Here is a 23,525-nt window from a genome sequence, read left to right on the forward strand (position 1 = left end):
TTTCTAAGTTGCATTTGAGGGCTGTACACACTTCACCTCTGCTACCAATAGTACATCTCCTCCCTCCAGCAAGCATGCACACAGCAAACCAAGATAACACCTCAGGTTTACCACCTGAGGAAGAAAGAACCAAGAAACTACACCTCTCCGTGGCTGGGGCAGAATTACAGGGGAAATAATTGTAAAGCTATTCAGTTTAGTCAATGCTGAGGTCTTATTTCCCACCCTATTTCCCAAGCTATTACATCAAAACTCCCTTCCTGCTTTCACACTGATTCCCCTCCTTCTCTTTTTCTTCACTCCAAAATATGATACACCTACTGTAAGTTAGATCTTGTGAGAACATTAAGTATTAAGACACAATGTAAGATGATACTCATGTAAGAGATCTCTGATATAATGCAAATTACTCCCCTATTTGAATGTACTGCATTTTGAGAAGCAACGCTATTCAAAACTGGCTCTTCACTGATTTAAAGTGCTAATGATTTGTAACATGAATTTCAGGTTATACCACTGTTCCCCCCATAACTTAATTTTATTTTTCATGTTTGGATGGTGAGACAGCAGCAACCCTGTGTCTAAGAACTGGTGCAATAGGCTAAAACTATTTTTTCAGCTTTATCATTATAGAATATATGAAATATGTTTATATAAAAGACAATTCTTATGGAAACCAAATTTTCTCACAATCCTACCTTTATAAACAATATCTTAATTCTATCCTAAAATCATGCCATTGTAGCACCTCATAGGACATGAAATCCATGGGCCTTAAGAGATCTCAGATTTATTAAATAGGATCATTTTTATTACTAGTGATAACTAGTGATTTTGACTTCATGCCTAAGTTCCTAATTAGCACACTGTAACAGAACTAGAAAATAGTAATATTTTCAATAACATTGTGATAAAGGAAAAATGCAAAATGTAGCCATTAATATTTATAATCTCTTTTTAAAGGATTGTATGTATTTGATGCCTTCAGAAAACAATCTACCTTTTTATTTTCTTATCACAAATATCAAATTCAAAAGCTTCCTAAAATAAAGGAAGAATTGCTTTATGGATATAAAGAAAATTTCTTTATGGATAGTTTAGGGAAAAAAAATTCAGCAGCAACTGTAAGGAATAACAACACAATAAAAATTGAGTAAGCACGTGAATGGAATATAAACCATATGTAAAGGGGTTCATGATCTCAGAAGTGCTAAATGCTACTGTTTCAAAGATCAGGGCACCTACAGGTTTTATGTAGTGCGTTTTTACTATCTGCATAAAGAATAAGGGAACGAGCAACTCTGAGAAAAAAACCCAAAATAAACAACCTGAAGACAAAAAAGGTGCCATGCATAAAATACAGATTATATCAACATGATGCTATTGAAAAACAGGAAAAAAACAATACTGAAATGGAGTAACCAAAATTCAATATTGAAAGCATTCATCCTAAAAAGCTACAAAAACATGGACACTCAAATGTTACAATTACGCTATATACTCAGGAATTGACTAAGAACTTGTATACTCCATGATCTAGCTATGAGCATCAGCATTATGGGACACGAGTCGTGGTAACTTGGTTCTGCAAGACTTCTGGGTCTGTGGCATGAGGTTTTCTGCTGCCCTTGTGTCATTTTGGCTGAAGTACTTATTTGTGCTATAATACCAACAGTATCAGAAATTTATAGACATTTAAATGAGTAACTTTTCCATTATGCCTTCCCCCCAGGACATAGCAATGAAGCCTTTCTTAGAGAACATCTAAACTTTATTCTTCAATATATGAAATTTTTAATGATAGTGCTCATCGAAGCTTTTACGCTTTATAGAGGAAATATGATTGTGGCAAAGGTCTTTTAGCATCTTTTTCACATCAAATAGCTTTTTAGTATTTTGAGCTTCCAGGGTGGCATGTCTGGTATGCTCATCATAAAGATGCCTGAAAACTAAGAAAGGATCTCTCTTGAGGTCAAAATTTGAAAAGGTTATTCCTAGCTGATGTGAGTCAAATTGTTATTAAAAAATATTCCTTCAAAATAACTTCTAAAGAAAAACTGTGATAATGCTCACAGAACAGTGTTACAATATATACTTTGTATAGCATTTTGAATGTAAATGTTCTGTGATAATTGGCTATATTTCCAGTAACAACATTATTGATATATGCTCTGTGGGGTTTTTTATGGCATGCTTTCTCTTTCTTACTTGAAACTATTTTCTCCTGCTATTTTTAGAAAGTAACCCCTTCTATTTTTGGGGTTACTTTTCAAATATAAACAATTAACAATTACAAAAAATTGATAAGACTTTACAAATAATACCATTCCATGGACTACACGGTAGTAATTGAGTGTGAAACATAGTTCTGTGACCATTACTAAAATACTGGTGCATTGCAGAAAATGCAGATTGCTTCAAGCTGAATGCTTTATTTGGAAAACAGAATGATCAGCAAATCTTACTTTTCTTACTAAGTCAAAAATATGCCATAGAATCAGAGAATATTCTGAGTTGGAAGGGATCCTTCAGGATCATTCAGTTCAGCTCCTGGCCCTGTGCAGGATACTCCAAGAATCACTTCATGTGCCTGAGCACATTGGCCAAACACCTTCTGAGCTCTGTCAGGCTGGTGCTGTAACCTCTTCCCTGGGGAGCTGTTCCAATGCCCAACCACTCACTGGGTGAAGAACCTTTTCCTAATATCCAACCTAAACCTCCCCAGCTTGATGCCATTCCCTTGGGTCCTGTCACTGATCACTAGATATATTTTTTAAAAAGTACATAATGTTCTGCAAATCCATCATCTGAGTTTCAAGTAAGTCATAAGTCAGCAGCCTCAGATTTACAGAAAGCAATTAAGCTTTTTTCTTCATCTGCTAATTGAAGCTGTAGGACATGGCAGTTCTCTTGGGGAATTATGAAGTCTGAAGTACAAAAATTGTAACAAAAATTATAATAGGTTTCCCTCATAATTCAGAAAGATAGGCTGTGCAAGATTCTTGAAGCTTAGAAAGTCTTCTGCATAATCTCTGCAGACTGCACATTCAATTCCATGGCAAAAACAAGAACACATAGGGACATTCAAATTCAGGATTTTACACAACAGAAGAAAAAAAAATCAAGTATTTTAGCATTAGCATGCAGATTAATAAAAAAATAGAAAATTGGTTTAGAACCACTCTGTAACAATTCTTATAGAGCTTTATTACACATCTCATTCTATTTCCTGGCTGGCTGTGAAGGACTGCCAGGTTTTCATTTGTATTCCAGCTGTATCTGGTATTGATTTACATCATTAAGGATAGTTTTGTCTTCTAGACAAAAGGCATACAATACTTATGAATTATTCTCTTAATTCCCAGCAAATGCAACACAGCTATTATTCAACCAAATTATACTTATTGTCATGGAAGTTTTGAAGATATCTTAGAGCTACACAGACAGCTCAAACACATAGAACTGCATACCTTTCCAGTGACAGTCTCTACCATAACTGTCCTTTACATATCTAAAGAGACATTATGTCCACGTAATAATGTGAATGTGACTGCTGCTTGACATCACAGTTTAATTCACTGCATATATATAGTTTCAAAGTGTGACATATTTTGGATTGCTTAACACTAAATTAGAAATTTTGAATAGACCCTGTCCTCAATGGGTCAAGTGATTACAGCGAAGCAGCAACAGGCAACAGAAATGGAGCTGTAGAGCAGTCTAGTCAGGGCTAAACAGATATCTACCTTCTGTGGGATTCTCCTGCAAACCAACAGGAGATCTCTGTTTTCTTCATTGATTTTTTTTTACTAAATGTTTTACATTTACATGCTAAACATAGAAGGGTCTCCCTTTTTCACCAGTGAATTTTAGGGATTGTAAGAATTTTATGAATCTAGGAAAATTTTACTGTGCAAAACAGAAGTTGCTGAAAACAGCAATTTCAATTTATTAGAATAATAATGACAAGCTATACATAGATGGATATATATCAATCACTGGTTGATTGATATTAGCAGATTATCTTTAGCTTTCTATTCAGTTTGAAGATACAATAGCTTGTATCATGCTTTCAAGAGAGTGAGAGAGATGTAGAAAAAAAGAAAAAAAGCTTTCAAGAGAGTGAGAGAGATGTAGAAAAAAAGAAAAAAAAAGGAATTTCATTTATTGGTATATTTAGGTCATTTTATTATCTTTGTTAAGTCAAAACCCAGTAGTGAATTAAACAAAATGTAGTCTGTATGTGTCACTTATGGTATAATTTTCAGTCTTTTTTTCCTTTTTAAAGTCATTGGCTTGAGATATTTCACTTATAAGATAAACCTAATAAGCTTCTCTCTTAGAGCACTAATATATGCTCATTTTTAATTTCATTGTGCATGTACAGATGATACCTCCTATAATGCTACTTTTGCTCTAAAGAAGCAATGTCCCCTATCCTTCAGTCTCAAATAAGCCTGAATACACGTTCTTAGAGTACAAAAATTTCCACCAATTCTTAAAAAAGCTAGAGAAATGAGAATTGAAGAAAAAAAATTTCACTTTTAGTAAGGATGAGATTCTCCAGAAAATACTTCACATAAAGCAGATTTACAAAAAGATTTCACTCTTCTGCCCCAACATATCTAACAGACTAACACTGCAGCTTTTGAGATGAGATCCATTTCTTCCTCTTGAAGGTGGTCTTGATATGAGGGACCTTTCTGACCTTGGAGACACCACCAAAATGGTATAAATGGACCACTATTCACATCATCAATTAATGAGTTTCCACACCCAGAGCCTTGTACCCAGGGACTAAGTAAGGCATCTGGAAAGGCAAGGTGGCAACAGAGGAGGTTTGCCTGCCACCTCGACCATACACTCACCTCCATTAACTCTTTTAAGTTACTGCCTTCTGCCTGGTAGTTGGAGGATATAGGATCCCCTTAATCTTGTAGTTTTTTTCTGGTGGCTTTCCTGGTTTCTGTCTCAGAAATGCTTCCTAATGCTTCTTAACCTTCTTGCTTCCTCACAAAACTCTTGACACCAGACTGCACAGATAACTGCTTTGTCCACACCACGGTTCTCACTACTGCCAGCTGCTTACTAGCAAAGCCCCTGCAATGTTCTGGGGAAAAAACAAATTTCAGCAAGAAGGAATGCATGTGTTTGTTACAGTTCACTAGGGACAACCTTAGGAGCCACAATGCCGAAGTAGCTTGGTGTACCTCTCCAAGAGAGACATACAACAAAGAATGGCATGACATGGAAAAGTAGGCATACTCTGTTGAAAACAATGCAGCTTTTGAGAATTAAGACAAATTACCCAAAATGGTGACTGAAAGCTGAACTTTTTTCATTAACTCTACATAAACTTTTTGCTGTCTGGAGAAGGAGGAGGAAGCAAATGGGGCCATCTACAGGCAGCATGAAGCAGCCTCAAAGTCACAGGCCCTGGTTCTTTTGCGGGCCCTTAACTCCCTCGACATCAGCTGCAGAACCAGCACAGTGAAACACAAACCGCCCAGGAGGCTCCTGGAAAGCACAGATGACAATTTCCTGACACAGATAGCGGAAGATCCCCAGACAATGGTGTGCTGCTCAACTGATACTAACAGGGAAGGCCTTGCTGGAGGTGTGACCATGAGAGTGTGGAATTCAGTTCCAGATGAGGAGAAAGCAGGGCAGCAAGTAACCACAACCACAGACTTCAGGAGACCTAACTTTGGCTTCTGCAGGAATCTTCTTGGAAGAATTCCATAGGAACTGACCCTGAAGAGTAAAGGGGTTGAAGAGACTTGGTTGATATTCAAGGATCCCTTCTTCCAGGTTCAAGAACAATGCTTCCAAATGTGCAAGAAAAGGGAAAAAAGACCTGATGGATAAATAAAGAACTTCTCTCATTACTCAGTGCTAAGCAGGAAATACACAGGAACTGGTAGCAGGGTCAGGTCACTTGGAATGAATTTAGAGAGGTTGTTTAGAGAGTAAATAGAAATGAGACACGAAAAACAAAGGCCCATGTGGAATTAAATCTGGACAAGGATGTCAAGGACAACGCAAGTGGATTCTTTAAATACATCAATTACAAAAGGAAAACAAAGGATAAAGCAGGCTCATTGCTAAATGCTGGGCCTGTTGTTAAATGAACCATCTGGAGCAATCCTCTGCATTGTGCTCTAGGGTAGCCCTGCTTGAGCACTGGGTGCCTCCCAACCTGACCCATTCTTTGTTTCTGTGTTTCTCTAACTCTGAAACACATACTACTTTTCACACCCTCACATATGCTAATGCCTAAAATCAATCAAACTCCGCCTAAACATGAAATTACAACTGTAATTTTACCTTCTCCTCTCCCTCAGAAAAACTCATTTTAAGTGTAGTGTAAGAGGAGATGCATGACAGGAGATTTCACCTTCGTATTCTGGGATGATCAACATGCTATCTCCATGCCATAGGGATGCCTATTGGGTAAGACTAGAGTAATCAGTTCTACCAGGTACTTCTTCAGGAAATTCAGAAAGCAAGCTTGTGTTTGTCATCATATTTTTAGTAATATATATTCATCTCAAAATGTAATGTATTTGTTGTTGGCTTTATTATTCATATTTTAGGTATTCCCGTGTCCTTCTGTAGGCAGCGTATATATCACCGTCAAACCTGCATTTCTGCTGCTCAGTAACTTGCACCTGGCCATGCAAGTTACTGAACACGACCACACTTCTAAGTCCTGCCATGAGAGTTTGCTGTTCACAACCAGGCATACAGTGTACCACACTGTTTGTAAATCCATAATCATGGTAGCTCTCATTGAATCCAACCAGATTTACAGTGCCACTTGGCTCTCCATTTCTGCTGCTTAGTGTTTCATTGGCCATCACTTAGTATCTAAGCCTAGCCGCTCCCAATCCCCCTGATGTCAGAGAACAGCTATAATGCAAGGGAGTTCATTTTCTGCCAAGTTAAACACAACAGAAGAATTTGCATTACTCTTAATGCAACACATGCTCTGCACCCTGAGATCTGAACAGCTGTATGTTTTCTTCGGAACTTACTCTGGGTAGCCACATCAGATCTGATCAGTGCAAAAGAGATAGCTTCTGCCAGGAGCTAGGAGGATGATGATCCCTAGAAAAGACTTTGATTAACATAGTTTATTCTTCAAACACCCATTCTTAAAATTTCACTGTATTAAACTGCTCTGATCACCACAGTGAATTTCTTCTTTATACTTAAATATGTAGATCCATAAAACTTTGCTCTTTTTAGTAACATCACTTCTCAGGATTATGCAGTAAATTAACCTGACCTCCCAATCAAATCCTAAGGAAAGCAGGAAAATTTTAAATCTGTAAGAGAAGCTATACCTATGAAATCTAAATAGTATCAAGAAGTTCCTATGAAACAGACATCAGTGACATAGAAATGTAAGAAAAAATAAATTGTCAGATGTGACACCTACTGACAACTGTCATTTTGATAATTTCTAAATCAAAGACATGAACCTTCTAATCACAAAAAATAAACCAAAATTAAGCTAATGTTCCAAGTTTTCTAAAAGCCTGAAAAAGAAGTGAAGTCAAGTTTTAATTTAAACTAAATTATTTCTCCTTCCTTTAAAAATAATCCCATATTTCCATGAAGCACTATGCTTTTTCATAACATAAAACTCTCTATAGCTCTAAAGAAAATCCCAGGCTCTTAAGAAATGTTTCCATTTTCAGTAAAAATATAAATCAAAAAAACATCAGGTGAGATGTTGGTAGGCTCTCAAACATGTCTAAGAGCACATTATGGTAATTCTTTACTCCTTAAACACACTCCTAAAGAATAATTGCACAAGTTTAAGCTTTTTCAGCCCCAAGTACTTTCTTGACCAAGGGGCAGCACTGTCAGCTAAGCTTAGATCCATAAGACTGTGCATTGTGAAAATTTTCACATTAAACCTGTTAGCACAGAGGACAGTTTTTATTGGACCAGCTTAATCACTCAAGAGTTTGGGTCACCTATTATCTTAACCACTTTCCACTCTCAAGGAACAGCATGTACTATCAAAACTTGTCGCCCAGACTGAGTCGGTAAAAAACTAGGCGAGAAGGGAAAGAGGAAGGATTACCACAACATACTCAGAATTTTCACCCCTAAGAGGAAAGATGAAGTAGTATGTGGGTATCCTTTACATCATTTCAGAACTACTTAAGAGGCTTTGTGATTGATGGAGATTTACATCAAAGATCTACATGCAAACAAAAGGCAATACAATAACGTAGCCAAGTATTAATATAAAATAATTTTACTGATACAAAAGGAAAGGGTCTTTCCAATACCTTTGAGCCACCTGGAACATAATGGTTACCATATTTACAAAAATATTTACCAGCCCATGAAATCTTTAAAGCAATGGGTATGTAATATACCACAGAGGGTTACCACTGTGCAGTAGCACAGTGACAAAATGCAGAGCAAAAGTAGTGGGCGGTTTCTTTAATGTTTTCTCAGTTGACAGTCATCAACATATAACCATCTACATGATGCATAATAAAATCTTTAGGATCCAAAAACTCTGTTTTCTGTACCTAGATTAAGTTAATTGGGCGATCACATGCATTAAATAAAGAAGAGTGTTATTGAGATAAAAAACAAAAAAGGATTTTATGGTGTGACCAGTACACGGTGCTCTGTAAATCTTAATTTCAAACAGCTAGATAAATAAGCAAGCCAAGAAGATCACCTATGAGATCCCCATTTTACCAATTCTACTACTATTCTCATAGTGACAATGGAAAATCCAATTTACTGCACATAGGAAGATGATATTCATTAACACATATTTATTTATACTAACAAAACTAAGTAATACTTGAAAATGTTATGATGATAATTTAAGAACAAAGACATTTCTAGTACAGCTATTTTATGCTCAGATTTTGCTGCATTGAAGAAAACAAAAATTTGGAAACTAAACCATTCAAAAATTATGGATCTGGCCACCCCAAATAAACTATATGGACTCTACTCATTCCTCTCAATATATTTATGTTATGCATCTTCTTCCTTTAGCTTAGGATGCAATGTTCATTTGCACTTCGAAGTCTTCTCCTTTCTCTCAAACAATAATCACTAAGGTAAAGCAGCCATTGGCTGCTTTCCTTATGAAGTGCTTTACAGTTCAAGGTTCTACATTGAGTGATAAGTCAATCCCTGCCTTCTGATCCAAAACCAGAAGAAAATCAGTTTGCAACATCAACTCTCCTTTCATACAGATCAGACATACTGAAAACCATCCATATATACTGAAAGTCTCATCCATAATCCCATCCCACTGACTGCTCACTAACCATTTCATCATGCTCAGATTGAAAAGGATTTTAATCTTAATTTTCCTCTTTTTAACTAATCCAATAGCAAGGGATAAACATCTAGTACATCTCCCTTATGTCTACTATGTTGCTTACCTACTCTTGCTGTAATCTCTATGCTGTCATTTTGTTCCACTTATTTTGAAAATTCTGATAAAAAAGGGCTGAGTCATATATATCTGGAAATACCTATGTTTGTAATTTACAAAAAGCTGTCTAGGACAGCACAAAGTCATGAATTATACAAATGTTTCATCAGCAAGTACTCCTCTGACACCTGCTTGTAGGCTAGTCACAATTACTCAGCTGTATAAACAAGGAAATCACCCAAACAGACTGAAAGACAGCACCCAAAAAACTAAACTGTAGTTTCCTGTATTAAGAAAGATATCACTTCATTAAAGAAACTGAGAAGCTAGAGCAAGTCCAGAACAAAGATGGTGTAAGTATCTGAAGAGTAAGTCCTATGAAGAGTGGCTAAGGGAGCTGAGATTGGAGAAAAGGAGAGGAGACCTTATCACTGTCTACAACTCCTTGAAAGAAGGTCGTAGCCAAGTGAGGGTCAGCCTTTTCTCCCATGTAACTAGCAACACCACAAGATGACACAGCCTCAAGCTGCTACAGGGGAGGTTCAGGTTGAACAAGATAAATTCTTTCACGGTAATTGCTGAATGGTTGTAAAACATTGGAACATACAACCCAGGGAAATGGTGGAGTTACAATCCCTGGAGTGTTTAAGGAAAGACTGGATGTGGCACTCAGTGCCATGGTCTGGTTGACAACCTAGTGTTTGGTCAAGGGTTGGACTCTATTATCTCAGAGGTCTTTTTTAACCTAAATAATTATGTGATTCTGGAAAGAGTGGCAGATGCATTCAGCAAACCTTCATCTCTGACATTTCCCACTTACCTAACAAACGACATCCATGAGAGAGCTGCAAATTCTCAATTTCTATTTAAAAGCTATCGAATTTCTACTTGCTATAATGAGATAATTTTTACCATGACTAGTTAAAGAACTAGATGGGATTACTGCAAATAGAAAACTCCTAAGGGAAAAAGAGACCTGACAGTTATCTCAAAGGCAACTTTCATAGTGACACCAGTATTTTTCAGATAGATGGGGTATCTTGAAACTATGATGAACTGGAAAATGCCTAGGCATTATAAGCAGTTCTGAATATGCTGAGTCTACACTGCAAACTGTGCTACAGCAGCAAAATTACCCAGCCAGCAGGTATCAGTTACAAAATGCAAACACCTCTCACAAGGACAGAAATGCTCTTCCATGATGGTTTAAAAGCAAAAGGCTCACAACCAAAAGGACATCTGCAATATAGTCAAGCCTTCTTAGTTAGAGATCTGGAATTTCTCCAAAATCATGTAAGTGCTACCCTACTGCAAGACGGCAATTCCTCCATCATCAAGGAATTTATTTTTAATACTGTAGAAGAAAACCAAAAAGCTATAGACCAGATGGCTAGCTGAGTATCATACCGTATCAGGTAACATGAATTTTTCTGCTACATGTTCTGCTCTCTTTCTCCAGCCATCACTTCTATGGAGAATATGTTGTCATAACATTGAAACATAATGTAGATGGCTACCTTCCTATTAAGGGGATGACAAACAGGAGAAGACTAAGGTGCCTATATATTATCTCTTCCTCAGGATAAGAAGTTATTTTAAAAATGTTTGTATTTGCAATACATTGCTTCTTGTATTTGCAATACATTGCTTCTTTATTTACAGTCAACTTGATGTAAACTTGCCCAAGAACATGTCTCCTGCTATTGCTTTGATGTGAAAAAAGCAGAGGAATATATAATTTTTCAAATACAGGATATTTTCTGTGGCCTCCATTTGTGTTCGTATGCCTTTCTATCGGCCCAGTTTCATAAAATTAAATTTTCTGAACTATGAAGTTAACATATTCATTACTCATACTATAAGCTCTGTGACAATCTATGTATGATTTAGTTATGAAACCTTCTGACACAGTCCCTTCCTTCTCAGCTGAAAAAGCAGACAGTAACACTGACTCTCCACCAAGAGAATTTTCTGTCATAGTGTCACTCTGTAAAATATAGGCTACTGGACAAATTGGAAGAAGATGTAGGCTGCAGTGCCATCCTTATGATGTTGACATTGCTCTAAGATTTATATTTGTCAGACTTGGACGGTGTAGTCTCTCAGCTTGCCAAGTGCCCCGCTGTGATAAGGTGCAAGGAATAAGTAAGCTGCTTAAGTTCAGAGTTGACAAGACAGATGTAATACTTGCTGGTAATGAAAACAACACACAGCCATTCCTGAAGACCACACGGTTAAACATATTGGATGTACCTAGCAAATGATCTCACATCACTACGTGTACAGGGAAAATAAGCCACTTCCAGAAACAAAATGGTGTTGTCTGTCATTCGGGGCATTTAAGAGACTCTAGTGCAAGCTATAGCAGCTGTCTAAGAGACCATACCTTCTGGTAACAGAAGGTTCCGAAACAAAACAGTAGCATGAAATAAATTAAATGTTTAAAAAGCTACACAGTAAAAAAGGCAGGACAAATCACTAGTCTCTAAAAGACTGTGCCATTTTTCCACTAATAAAACTTTATCTAAAACTGATACCTTATCCTTTTTCTTGGAAATTGCATATATAGAAAGCTCACAGAGAGCTACTTCAGCTGATGGAAAAAAAAAAGTAACCCCAGGCAGCAGCTCAGCTATCATTTTTTTTCTCTTTAAAACGAACATTAACTTGAGTTACTTTAAATCCCCAGAATTTGCTGTGCAAATCAACTTACTACTTTCTTCAGCAGCTCCTTACAAATATTATTTCAAATAGCAGTCAGCTTTCTAAAGAAAAAACAGTATCTGTTCATGAAGACAAGTTCTCAAGCTTATAACCTGAACTGGACCTTTTTCCCTTCAGGGAACAGGTCTCACAGTAATGCTGCAAGGATCACCACACAAATGCCTTGCAGCAGAGAACTTTAAGTGAGAGAAACAACAGGAAAAATTAGTTTAAAGTACTAAAAATCCAAATTTAAATGCTGAAAACTAAAAATTCTCACTGAACTGAGTTTTGAACTATTTCCAATTATGTCCAAGTAATTAATTTATCAATTACTCATTATTCTATCCTTAAAATACATCAGATCTATGAAATGGCATGAAGCATAAGTAACAAGCAGAAGGAGATAGAAGTGAATGTACAAATGTAAAGCTATGATCTAATCACAAACTTGGTGGGACAACTCACATGACTGGGGCATTCCAATTGACTGAACAAACTGTTCAGAAGGGACAGGCAAGGAATGGGGGGGCAGGCAATTTGCCCTCTCCATGGACTTGATTGCACAAACCCATCTTTGAAAAACAGCAACGAACAGGTCAAGAGCCTGTGATTGAAAATCACAGGCCCAGCCAATAAAGCAAATCTCATGGTTTGTGTTTATTACCCACCACTCAGTTGAGGGGACCCTGTTGACAAAACCTTACTTCACCTGCAGGAAGCATTACTCTGGCAGGTTCTGATCCAGCTGCAGGGACTTGTCAGGACAGTCCTTGACATATGCTGGAAAAGCAGCTCAGCAAGATGTAAGCAGTCCAGGAGACTCCTGGACAGCATCAAGGATAATTTCTTACAGCAGGTGACAGAGAAGTGCTACTGCACCTGTTGCTTACTGACACAGATTAACTAACTGGAGGGGTCTCAAGGATTATGGGCCAAAGAAAGGTTAAAGTCACTACTCTGAATTTTAGAAGCCTGAACTTTTAGTTATTTTAGGAATTAGTGCATGGGACCCTCTGGAAAACTGCACTCAGGGAAAAAGGAGCAGAACAGAACTGTCAGATCTTTAGGGACATTTTTCTTAGAGCCCAAGATTTCTCCATTTCCACCAGTGAGCATTCAGGCAGAGAAGGCAGGAGACCAGAATGTCTCAGTAAAGACCTCCTGGACAAAGTGAAATGCAAGAATGAAAAGCACTGGACATGAATGGAATCAGGGATAGGTATCCTGGGAAGAAAAGAGAAGTGTTGTCTGGTTGTGGAGGGATAGGATTAGGAAAGCTAAGGTATAGCTGGAGCTGAATTTGGCAAGGGATACAAAGAATAGTAAAAATGCCTTCTATAGGCACATTGGTCAGAAATGGAAGATTAAAGAAAATGCGAGGTACTCGATAATTTTGTTTGCCTCTGTTCATTAGTAATCACTCTTCCCACATCTCTGAAATCCCTGAACCTCAAGACAGGAACTGGGGAATTAAAGTCATTCCCAGTGACCCAAGAGATCAGATTCAAGACCACCGGGGGGACCTAAACAAGTCCACAGGAGCCACTGAGATGCATCCTAGTATCCTAACAAAAGTGGCTGATGTAGTTGCCAAGCCACTCTCCATCATATCTGAAAAGTCACAGCTATCAGGGAAAGTGACCACTAACTGGACGAAAGGGAATATTACACCCTTTTTAAAATGTATATTTATAACAGAAAATATTTTTCCATAATCTTGCATCACCTTTGTATCCAGGGTAAGGGGATTTTAACTGGAACATCACTGCAATTATTGCCAGTTGGGTTTATGACACCATAAAGTTGCATTATTCAATCTTTTAGAAATTTGCTTTTTTATTATATGCAAGTCTAAAGCAGTTTTGAATAAATTTTGCTGTGCTACTGACTATATACACATTTTTAAAAACCCAACAGTTCCTCACACATCAGTGGGTGATCCCCTCTGTTGTAGAAACACCTCATTACTGTTTAATTCCTTGCAAGTACCTACTGTTTCATGTTCATCTTTAAACAGTTTATGTTGGAGGGAATCTTTAAAAATCACCTAGTTGCAGCTCCATTGCCACTCAAACAGTTTGCTCAAAGCCCCATACAACCTGATCTTGAGCACTTCCAATGATGAGGCACCCACAAGTGCTGTGGGCAGCCTACTCCAGCATTATACCATTATATAAAGTGGTACAACTTTTAGTGTATGAAAAAAGGTCTTGCTTGTATCCTATCTATATCTACCTTCTTTTAGTATAAAAGACTTGCTGGTAGTCCTGTCACTGCAGGTCCTGGTAAAAAAATCTTTCCCTGTCTTTCTTAGAAGTTCCTTTTAAGTACCAAAAGGACTCAGTAAGTTTTCAACAGAGCTTTCTCTTCTCCAGGCTGAAAAGCTTCAGCCTTCTCAGCTTGTCTCATAGCAGAGGTGCTCCAGTCCTTTGATCATTTTTGTCTTGGACACATTTTAACAGGTCCATTATTTTTTTATTGTGCTAGGAAACTCCAGAACTGGATGAACTATTCTAGCTGGGAGTACTCTCAAAAAAGAGGAGTAGAGGGACAAAGGCCCTTCTCTTGACCTGCTGGGCATGCTGCATTTCATTCAGGCTAGGATGCACTTGGCTTGTTGGCTTTTTGGGTTGTAAGTGCACGTTGACAGCTTGGGTCCAGCTTTAAACCCTGCACTCCCGAGTCATTCTCTGCAGGGCTGCTGTCAAGCTATTCATCTATCAGCTTGTATTGATATTTGGGATTGTCCCTAGCCTGAACAGAGATGTGATACGGAAGAATTTTTCGGTTTTAATTTACATTTAAAACCATGACATGTATTCAGTCACTATACAAAAAAACCACGCACATAACTTATGCATGTAATAATCAGAGATAAATTTTCTGGGATTCTGGTGCCTGTAAATTATTTTCTTACAGATACAAACTTGGTGCCAGTTTTCTTTCTCCAGATTTCTAATTTCTGTATACTCTGGACACATTTAATCCTTCACTACCTGTTAACTACACTTATAACAGCAGACATGTTTATGTCTCTTTCTGCTCATGTCTTCAAACCTTATTAACAGTAATACATTTCTAATATTTGCTGTATCTTTCATAAGACTTTATCATACCATACCACTGCAAGATACAAACTTGACCCTTTGCAATAGGATCTGCACATAATTCTGACAGTAAGTACTATACAGCCAGCAAACTATATTATTTTAATATCCCTATTAAAAATCCGATGAACACTGTGACTAAATCATATATAGTAAATTCTATTTTGTACATGATAGCAATGAGTCACTACATTTTTAATAAATTACACATTGCAGTAAGCAACCATAGCCTTATTTTTAGTTTAATACTTATTAAAGTCAAGCACATTACTCAAAGCTATTTCATAAACCGTTATAAAGGAGTTTGGAAATATCTTAAAATCTGGCTCAAGATTTCTGTCTGTTTTGGTCCCATTGCCTGTGAATGTGTGCAATGATCTAGTTAATACGTGATTGCACCTACGGCATAACGATTCTACTCAATGGCCCTTCCAGCAATATTTTTGGAAACACTGAGAAGTAATCAATAGTTCTTTGTATTACCAGAAACGCACAGCAACACTGGTATACATCATTGCAAGTGCTTCTCTACTTTTCCACAAACACAGCTGCAATAGCTTGACTAGCTCACTGTAGTTTAACAAATGAATTTCATTACAAATTAGGACAGATTAGATGAGCACTGTCCTAAAACGTCTTTAATCCTTTTTAATCTTTAAAACAGAATGACACACAGGAGAATATGTGCCCATTCTTTTAAAAGCTCATACAAATTTTTGCTTTGAATCCATTCTTCAGTGCCATACCGCTGAGAAACCTCTATATTTTTAGAATTGATGTACCTCTCAATACTATAATCTTCAGCTTTCAAGCTCACTATTATTTGCCTTCAGGTGCAAATTTTAAAGTGTACAGCCTTCTAAAAAACCTTTATGGTTTCAGCCAGATTCTGAAAGGCTTGTAGATCAGTCATCATCACACTAGATTTCTTTTCAAAATAATGTTCTTCAGTCAGAGTACACTTGTGGTTATACTCGGTTCACTTGTCAAATACAAATCTGAGGTCATCAAAAGCTTCAGGGCAACTTCAGCTATTCCAAAACTCATTTTCTACCTCTATTTTGTTGGAGAAATAGTATTTCAAGAATAAAAATAATAGAAAACTCTAAACATAGAGAAACAAAGGCATTGCATGTGCACATTTCAGTACAGCATTGCAGCGACTGCCTGTAAAGACAAAGTCAATCCAATACTCAAGCATTTTTGAACATAAAAAATACCAAAAGGAGATAAGGTATTTCACTATGAAGTTGATATATATCCTATTGAAATCATTATTTTAGAGCTGACATCTCAAAATACATAGGTCTAGGAAGACATGCTAATGATTCTATTTAAGTATTTCTGTTGTAATTGATGAAATGTTTAAACACTCTCATTTACAAGGTCTACATTCATTATAAGTCACATGCCTAGAAAGGCTGAATGACACCAGGCTCAATATTCCTGTTGGCTTGAATTCCTTGGCCATATACTAACATAAAGTCTTTTATTTAATTCTAGTTTTAAGTCCCATCTTTTATTAAAACAGAAAAACAGACAAGAGAGCACTTTCTTTCAAAGGCTGATTTGATACTTGAGAGGTCAGTCTGAATTTTTTATCTCCAGAGATTTTTTATGCAGCTATAATTCATATTTATAATTAGAGCTGAGTAATTAACACTCTTTTGAAAACAGAAGCTATCTAGGTACTCAGGGAAAAGCTTTTCCCTTCCCAAAGTAAAATTGAGCTTTATCAATGACTTTGACACCCAAAGAAATCCAGTTTGTTTCCTATGACCCAAAGCCCCATACATATAAATAGTCAAAAAAAAAATGGAATTTTAAAAGCATAAGCACACACCAAGCTTGTCTTGGAGACTAAAGACAAACAGAACAAGGCAAAAATAAATTAATAAAACTAAACTCAGCTGGAAGCCTAAGCTTTGTCTGCTTTGGGTAAACTGTTTGATGCTGTTTAACAGCATTGGGATAGAAGCTGACACCATACTCATTCACAGCATGAATTCTACAAATTACATACTTCCTCCAACTTGTCATTAGCTACAGCTCTGCCTTTACATTTACACAAATTTCAAGTGGTGCCACTGCATCCCATCACTTCTCAGCAACTTTGTCTCTCTTTTATCTGCTCCTAATATTTTCACTGTGATTAGAAGTACTTAAGTTAGCATTTTATTTCCTGTTTTCACACTAGCTCATGTCTGCTGTTAAACTTGGAGATCACTGGAAGAGAAAACCAGCTGAACTATGTGTCCACAAAACAGCTAGCATATTGTAGTTTATGCAAAATGTTGGTTTATAATGTGTGATATGGCATGGTATTTCCCTTCTGCCATTTCATTTTAGAACCTGTACCTAAATGTCCACATTCAACTTATTTATTTCCCAGCTTGGTAATTACAAATTGTCATTCCATGTGGCTATTTGAACTCAAAGTGCCTGATGGATATGAACATCATAAAATGAAGAAAGAAGGCGTGACTCTCTGACAAACGGAGACCAGGATAATCTCACTTCTCCATTCAAATACATTTGGGAGAAAAAAAAAAAAAGAAAAAAAAAAAAAAAAAGAGAAAATATATAATCACAGACATAATGTGGAGAAACTGCAGGTTATTGCAGGTTATAGCACCTTTGTGGCACGCAACACTGAGGTTGCCTAGGAGGTCTTTTGCTTTCACATGAAAAGTCAGCTGAAGTCCAACAATATCATGGGTTTATACCCCTAAAATTATTTTCTTCCCCTATTAAAAAAATAGCCAAATATTCTATTCATTTTGTCTACTTGCATTCAGGAAAAAATTTCAAAATATTTAATGTTTAATGAAAATTTCACTGTCATGTAAGTTTTCAGCAGTGATAGTACATGACACATAACCTACTGAAAAAGCTAGAGAAATATGAAACATTGGCATGCTATAACAACCCAGTAATTTGCCAACATGAAACAGTTGAATAAAACAACTGTAAAGCTATAAACTACTATCAATATAATACAAATACTCAGTTTTACTCTGGAATAAATTAGTGTATCTTGAATATTTAAAGTGGCAAGACCGACAGGAAACACACTGATTTCAACCCAAAACCTCTAGTGAATTCGAACTATTTAACTGCAATCTTGACAGTCACTAGCTAAGCAAAAAAAAAAAGCCTACCAATATGTTCATGAATACACAGATGTTTTTTAATTTGTATAAAATTTTAAACATTGGCTTTTTACTTCCTTTGCCGTTCCTTTGCAGATGCTACATTAAAGAAAATGTCATGTTCTCCTCTACAGGTCTTTGAAAATAGTAGATATTCTGTTTATTTGGGCTTCTTACAACTTCTTACTACTTCAGGGAGGAGGAACAGGGAGGACAGGGATAGAAAATGTTTCAAACAACTAGAACTATTTGCTCCTACAATGTAGTATCTAATTTCGGTATGGCTGCATGCTAGTACTTAATCTATTCCTTTAGATTTTTTTTCCATTATGCTTTGCTCTTTAAGAAAAAAAATTAATGAAACACATCCTAAATTTTGTAAAGGAGAGGTGGCACAGTAGGGAAAACCACATTTATTTATTACACACGTCATGCTTTATCACAAAATGGATTATAAAAATAGACTCAAAATTAATTTTTAAAATTATTTTAAAGTATTAAATTACTGCTTATGAAGGTTCAGTATCAAGGAACATGTACAAAGCTCACCTTTGCTCTGGTAACTCTCTGGTTTGAATGATGGAGAGAGATGAAGAAAGGTGTCCTAATCTATCAAATAGGATAGCTGTGAAGCTGGAATTGGCTGCTTAAGAGCAGCACTGACAGTCTCCACAATTTCAAAGGACAAAACTGACCTGCATCAATTGCTCACATATTCCCAGGTGTGAAAATCTCACTATGCTTTTACAGAAATTAACAGCTAGACAGATGGTATAAATTGTCTACTCTCAAGTATAGGGCAAATTTTTAACGGAAAGGAATGAAAGGTAAGGATACAGTGGGGTTGACTGGAGGAAAGAAGAGGCAGGAATTCTAGAAAGAATAAATTTGCATATAATCCCTGGGATTCCCCCGAGGAAAAATATACAATGCCAGTGGGTGTGAGAGGTTGTTATTCTGTAACATCAACAGTCAGGAAGTGAAGACTAACTTAAAGATCATGATCAAGTACCCTGCCTCCCTTTTCTACTGTATTCAGCCGCATTCCTTCTTCACAACACTAATTCCACACAAATATACAAATTACTTTTCTTTAAAAAACAGTGTTAAGGAAGGCAAGTACTCTATTTCTAAACTTTTATATATTTGCAGGACACCATAGGCTTATATACAGCTGTACACAATACAAGTGGTTCAAAGTCTTTTTATGTTGAAGAAGGCACCAAGAACAGAAAAAGTACTAAGGACTAAAAGCAATATTCTATCCACTGAAAGAAAAATAGAAGAAAATCTAAAAATTCCTCAAGTGTTCTTAACTGATTAACATAATTTCTTCATATTAAGCAGAAAAAACTTAGGTTTGTAAGTCACATAATTTCAGAAACACTGGCTCCAAATTAATTCAAGACTTTTCCAAAAGGCTCTCTTTAGTCTTACAGTGTTTAAGTCATGGAAAGTCCACAGAACACATTCAGTATCTGATGAATAAATGAATGAATTAATGAATTAATTAATTAATTAAAATCCAGTTGGTGGGCAGTCACAATGTTGTTACCCAAGAATTAGGGTGACTTCTCTTTAATCTCTTTATGACTTGGCCAAGGGGATCCAGGGCACCCTGAGTCAGTTTGCTGATGACACCAAGCTGCATGGGAGCACTGATCTGCTGGAGGGCAGGAAGGCTCTGCAGAGGGATCGGGACAGGCTGGATCAATGGGCCAAAGCCAGTGGTGCGAGGTTCAACAAGGCCCAGTGCTGGGTCCTGCCCATGACCTGACCAGGTGGCCAAGAAGGCCAATGGCATCCTGGCCTGTACCAGCAATAGTGTGGCCAGCAGGAGCAGGGCAGGGATTGTCCCCCACCACTTGGAAGTAGTGAGACTGCACTTTGAAACCTGTGATCCAAGAAGGATATTGAGGTGTTCAAGAGAAGCGCCGCAAATCTAGGGAAGGGCATGGAGTACAAGTCCTGTGAGGAGCGGCTGAGGGAGCTGGGAAAAGAAAGCTAAGGAAGAACCTTATCACTCTCTCCCACTGCCTGAAATAAGGGTGTGGTAGCCTCTTCTGCCAAATAAAAAGCAGGAGAACAAGACATGATGTCCTCAAACTGTCCCAGAGGAGGTTAGGTTCAATAGCAGGTGAAATTTCTTTTCTGAAAGGGTGATTAAGATTTGGAACAGCCTCACCAGGAAAGCTGGATGATGTCACCACGCCTGGAAATGTTCAGATTGAGATGAGGTGTGCCCAGTGGGCTTTGTGCTATTCAGTCAAAGGTTGGACTTCATGATCTTGGAGGGCGTTTCCAACAATGTTTCCATGATTTCTGTGTTCTCAACCCTTGAATTAGCAATTTTCAAGTCGCCTTATGTCTTTATATATACACTCTTAACATATGTCTTCTAAATTATTTTTAAAAGGACATGTCAAAACCAATTTTTTTTTTAATTCTGAACAAAAATTCAAAACAGATTACCACTTGAAGGACAGGTTATCAATTTTAAGGCACTCCAAGCTGCATTTCCACATTACACATATAGCCACAAAAACCAAAAAATAATTAATGGAATAAAAGGGAATTGAAGTATAGAGGGAAAGTATTATTCGTTCAAAATAAGGCAGTACAAGGTAAGGTAAACCAAGAACCACATTGGAAACAGTGCGGCGTGATACAGAAAAGTTACACTTCCTCTAAGACTTCGAATGGGCCACTGATCACTTTCTTTCTATCTGACACCATCACAGTCATGCACACACTGATTAAGTAATTATTGTATAACATAGCAAATAACCACATTTTGCACTTGCACATATCCTTTTCTAGAGTACATCAGTGTCCCTGAATGACACTGTTTAATGTGTGATTTAGTGTATGCATATTTTTCAATACCCTGATGGCAGAGATACCATGTAACAAACAGACCATGCATCCTTTCACCTTCATAAGTCGTTGAGGCAAAAATCAATAATGAAACAACCTCACAAATATGTACTGTGTCTTATTCCCTGCCTTTTTAGGTTTCATCACCAATACAACTCCAAAAATGAAACTTTCATAGTTGAAACTGGTAAGTTTGTTACTCTTGCGGAAGAACAGGTTTGAACTACATTTAATAAAATACCAAAGACTGTTACCACTGTTAATGAACTGTCACTATTTCTAAAGGCCTATCTCAGTAAAACCCTTGTTATTTATTTCTTACCTTAAACATAACTTACTGCTCTTTACCGGGCAACAACCATCACAATTCAGATTTTTAATACATTCAAATACTGGAACACCTTAATAGCAATGCATATATGGAGCATATATTAATATACTACTCACCAATTTTAATCTTTGCAAGGGTATTCTGCTAGTGTCTATCGGAGTACGCTCTGTGACATTACCAAATCTGACTTCTGGGATGGCAATTGCACATATTACATGTGCCCACCTGTGAAAAGTGGCAAGTCAAAAATACCACCAAAAAAAACTCACAGAAATACAAGTGCTGAAGTTGCTTGCTGTGTATTTGGCTTTTGCTTTTGGTTTGGTTTGGTTTTCTTAAAGATACCCATCTGTGGTTACTTCCTTAATAGGCTACCCTAAGCTTCATTAACACAATGTAACAAACCTTGCAACACTAGCACTTTGTGTCAATAGATCTTCAGACTGAGATTTTATTGCAACAATTCTTAAGCATGTTTTACTTTTTATTTAAGTAAGAAGTTTTTGTAGGTGTGCTATTCGGGTACATTCGTAAACACCACACTATTTGGTTCATGTGTAATTTATCATCTACAGCATTTATTAGTCATTATTAACATTACTCAGACCTGAGAAACCATACTTACACAACTAATGTGATTACAATCAATCATGTATCTATCAAAATGCAAAATTAAATGCAAATGTTATCAAGGCCTTCTGTCTACAGACACCACAGCATCCAAGCAGCAAAGTGATCAAGCCACCAGTGCAATGTCCATCATGAACTGGATTTCCTTTGGTAGCAAAATCACCTGCAAGTGCCTAGGACCAGTATTACACTCAAGACATCAATGGAATGTCAGGAGGTTTGTCAGATGATACTACATGCTTCCCATATGCATCAGAAAGCACTCCAAATCCTCACTATACATGAATCTCAAAATAAGAAAAGCTAAAATAAACTTTTAAAAGCCTGAAATTAATATTGAAACTAGTATTTCAAAATTAATATTTGAAAATAGTATTTCATGAAGCACAAGAGAAGCTAACAACACTTTTATTATCAAAGAGCAGCCTTCTGAGGCTACTTCTAAAATCTTTTTGGGGTGAACAAGAAGTAAATCTGAATAAAGGAAAACATTTCAAATTTTTTACTCTTATTTGCCTTATTCCCTGTCATTTAACTGCATGTCTGTTTTCATTACCCCATTTGCTCTATTTCTGTAAGCTCTGAATGCTTGCCTCACTCCACTTCTTGTACATTTTGAAGAAACACACATTACACAAGCATCTTAGCAGAATCACAGGAATGTGGGCTGAAGCTGAAGGAGATGGAGGGTGATGCAGAAAACAAAAATAATTTCTCTTTCTTGCACTAGAGCAGCAATATTTCAATAAGTCATCTTTGACAAAAACATCTGCAGAAGTATAATAGGACACACAAGGACCAAACAAACTCCTGTCATGTCATTTGTAAGTTGTATTGGTTGAAGTGTGAAATAAGACCTACATAAAGATGACATATCAATTGGCAAGTTATACAGTTCAGCCCAAATAAAAATAGATAAAGCTTGCAGATCCATCCTTTTATTATGGTGACAGTTTCTTCATGTTTTAACTTACATGAAGTTGAGACTTTTTAAAATATTTTTTGTAATAGCCGTTTTCTTCTCATTGTGACTTGTCCACCTGCTAAACCACATTGTCTTACCATCTAAGCTTTATGAGACAGAAATGCTATAAATGAAATGCCTCTTCAATCAATCTTCAACTAAAAATTTATCCTCTGACATCTCTCAACCTAACGGACTCAAAACAATTCCTGTGTTCTTCTGAAAAGAAGGAGTCTCAGCCTTTCTATGGCAAACTGCTTACTGCATGCACACATATCAGTCTAAACCATTAGCTTTTAAAAGTATGACATGCTCTTCCTGTATCTCT

The 23,525-nt window shown here is 36.8% G+C and overlaps 1 protein-coding gene across 4 annotated transcripts in view; it reads right to left on the reverse strand.

Annotated features, from left to right (window-relative positions):
• The window catches only part of KDM4C (lysine demethylase 4C), a 242,819-nt gene that overhangs the window by 55,913 nt on the left and 163,381 nt on the right, over positions 1–23,525 (reverse strand). For 3 of the 4 annotated variants that reach the window (XM_038124136.1, XM_038124135.1, XM_038124137.1), the window contains one exon: positions 21,720–21,828. The exons of the other annotated variant lie outside the window; for it this stretch is intronic. In XM_038124136.1, coding sequence (XP_037980064.1) covers positions 21,720–21,828 — 109 coding nt within the window. The remainder of the gene's footprint in view (positions 1–21,719; positions 21,829–23,525) is intronic. 4 annotated transcript variants of the gene reach the window in all.

Source organism: Motacilla alba, chromosome Z (genome assembly GCF_015832195.1).
Source record: "Motacilla alba alba isolate MOTALB_02 chromosome Z, Motacilla_alba_V1.0_pri, whole genome shotgun sequence".
NCBI classification, from domain to species: domain Eukaryota; kingdom Metazoa; phylum Chordata; class Aves; order Passeriformes; family Motacillidae; genus Motacilla; species Motacilla alba.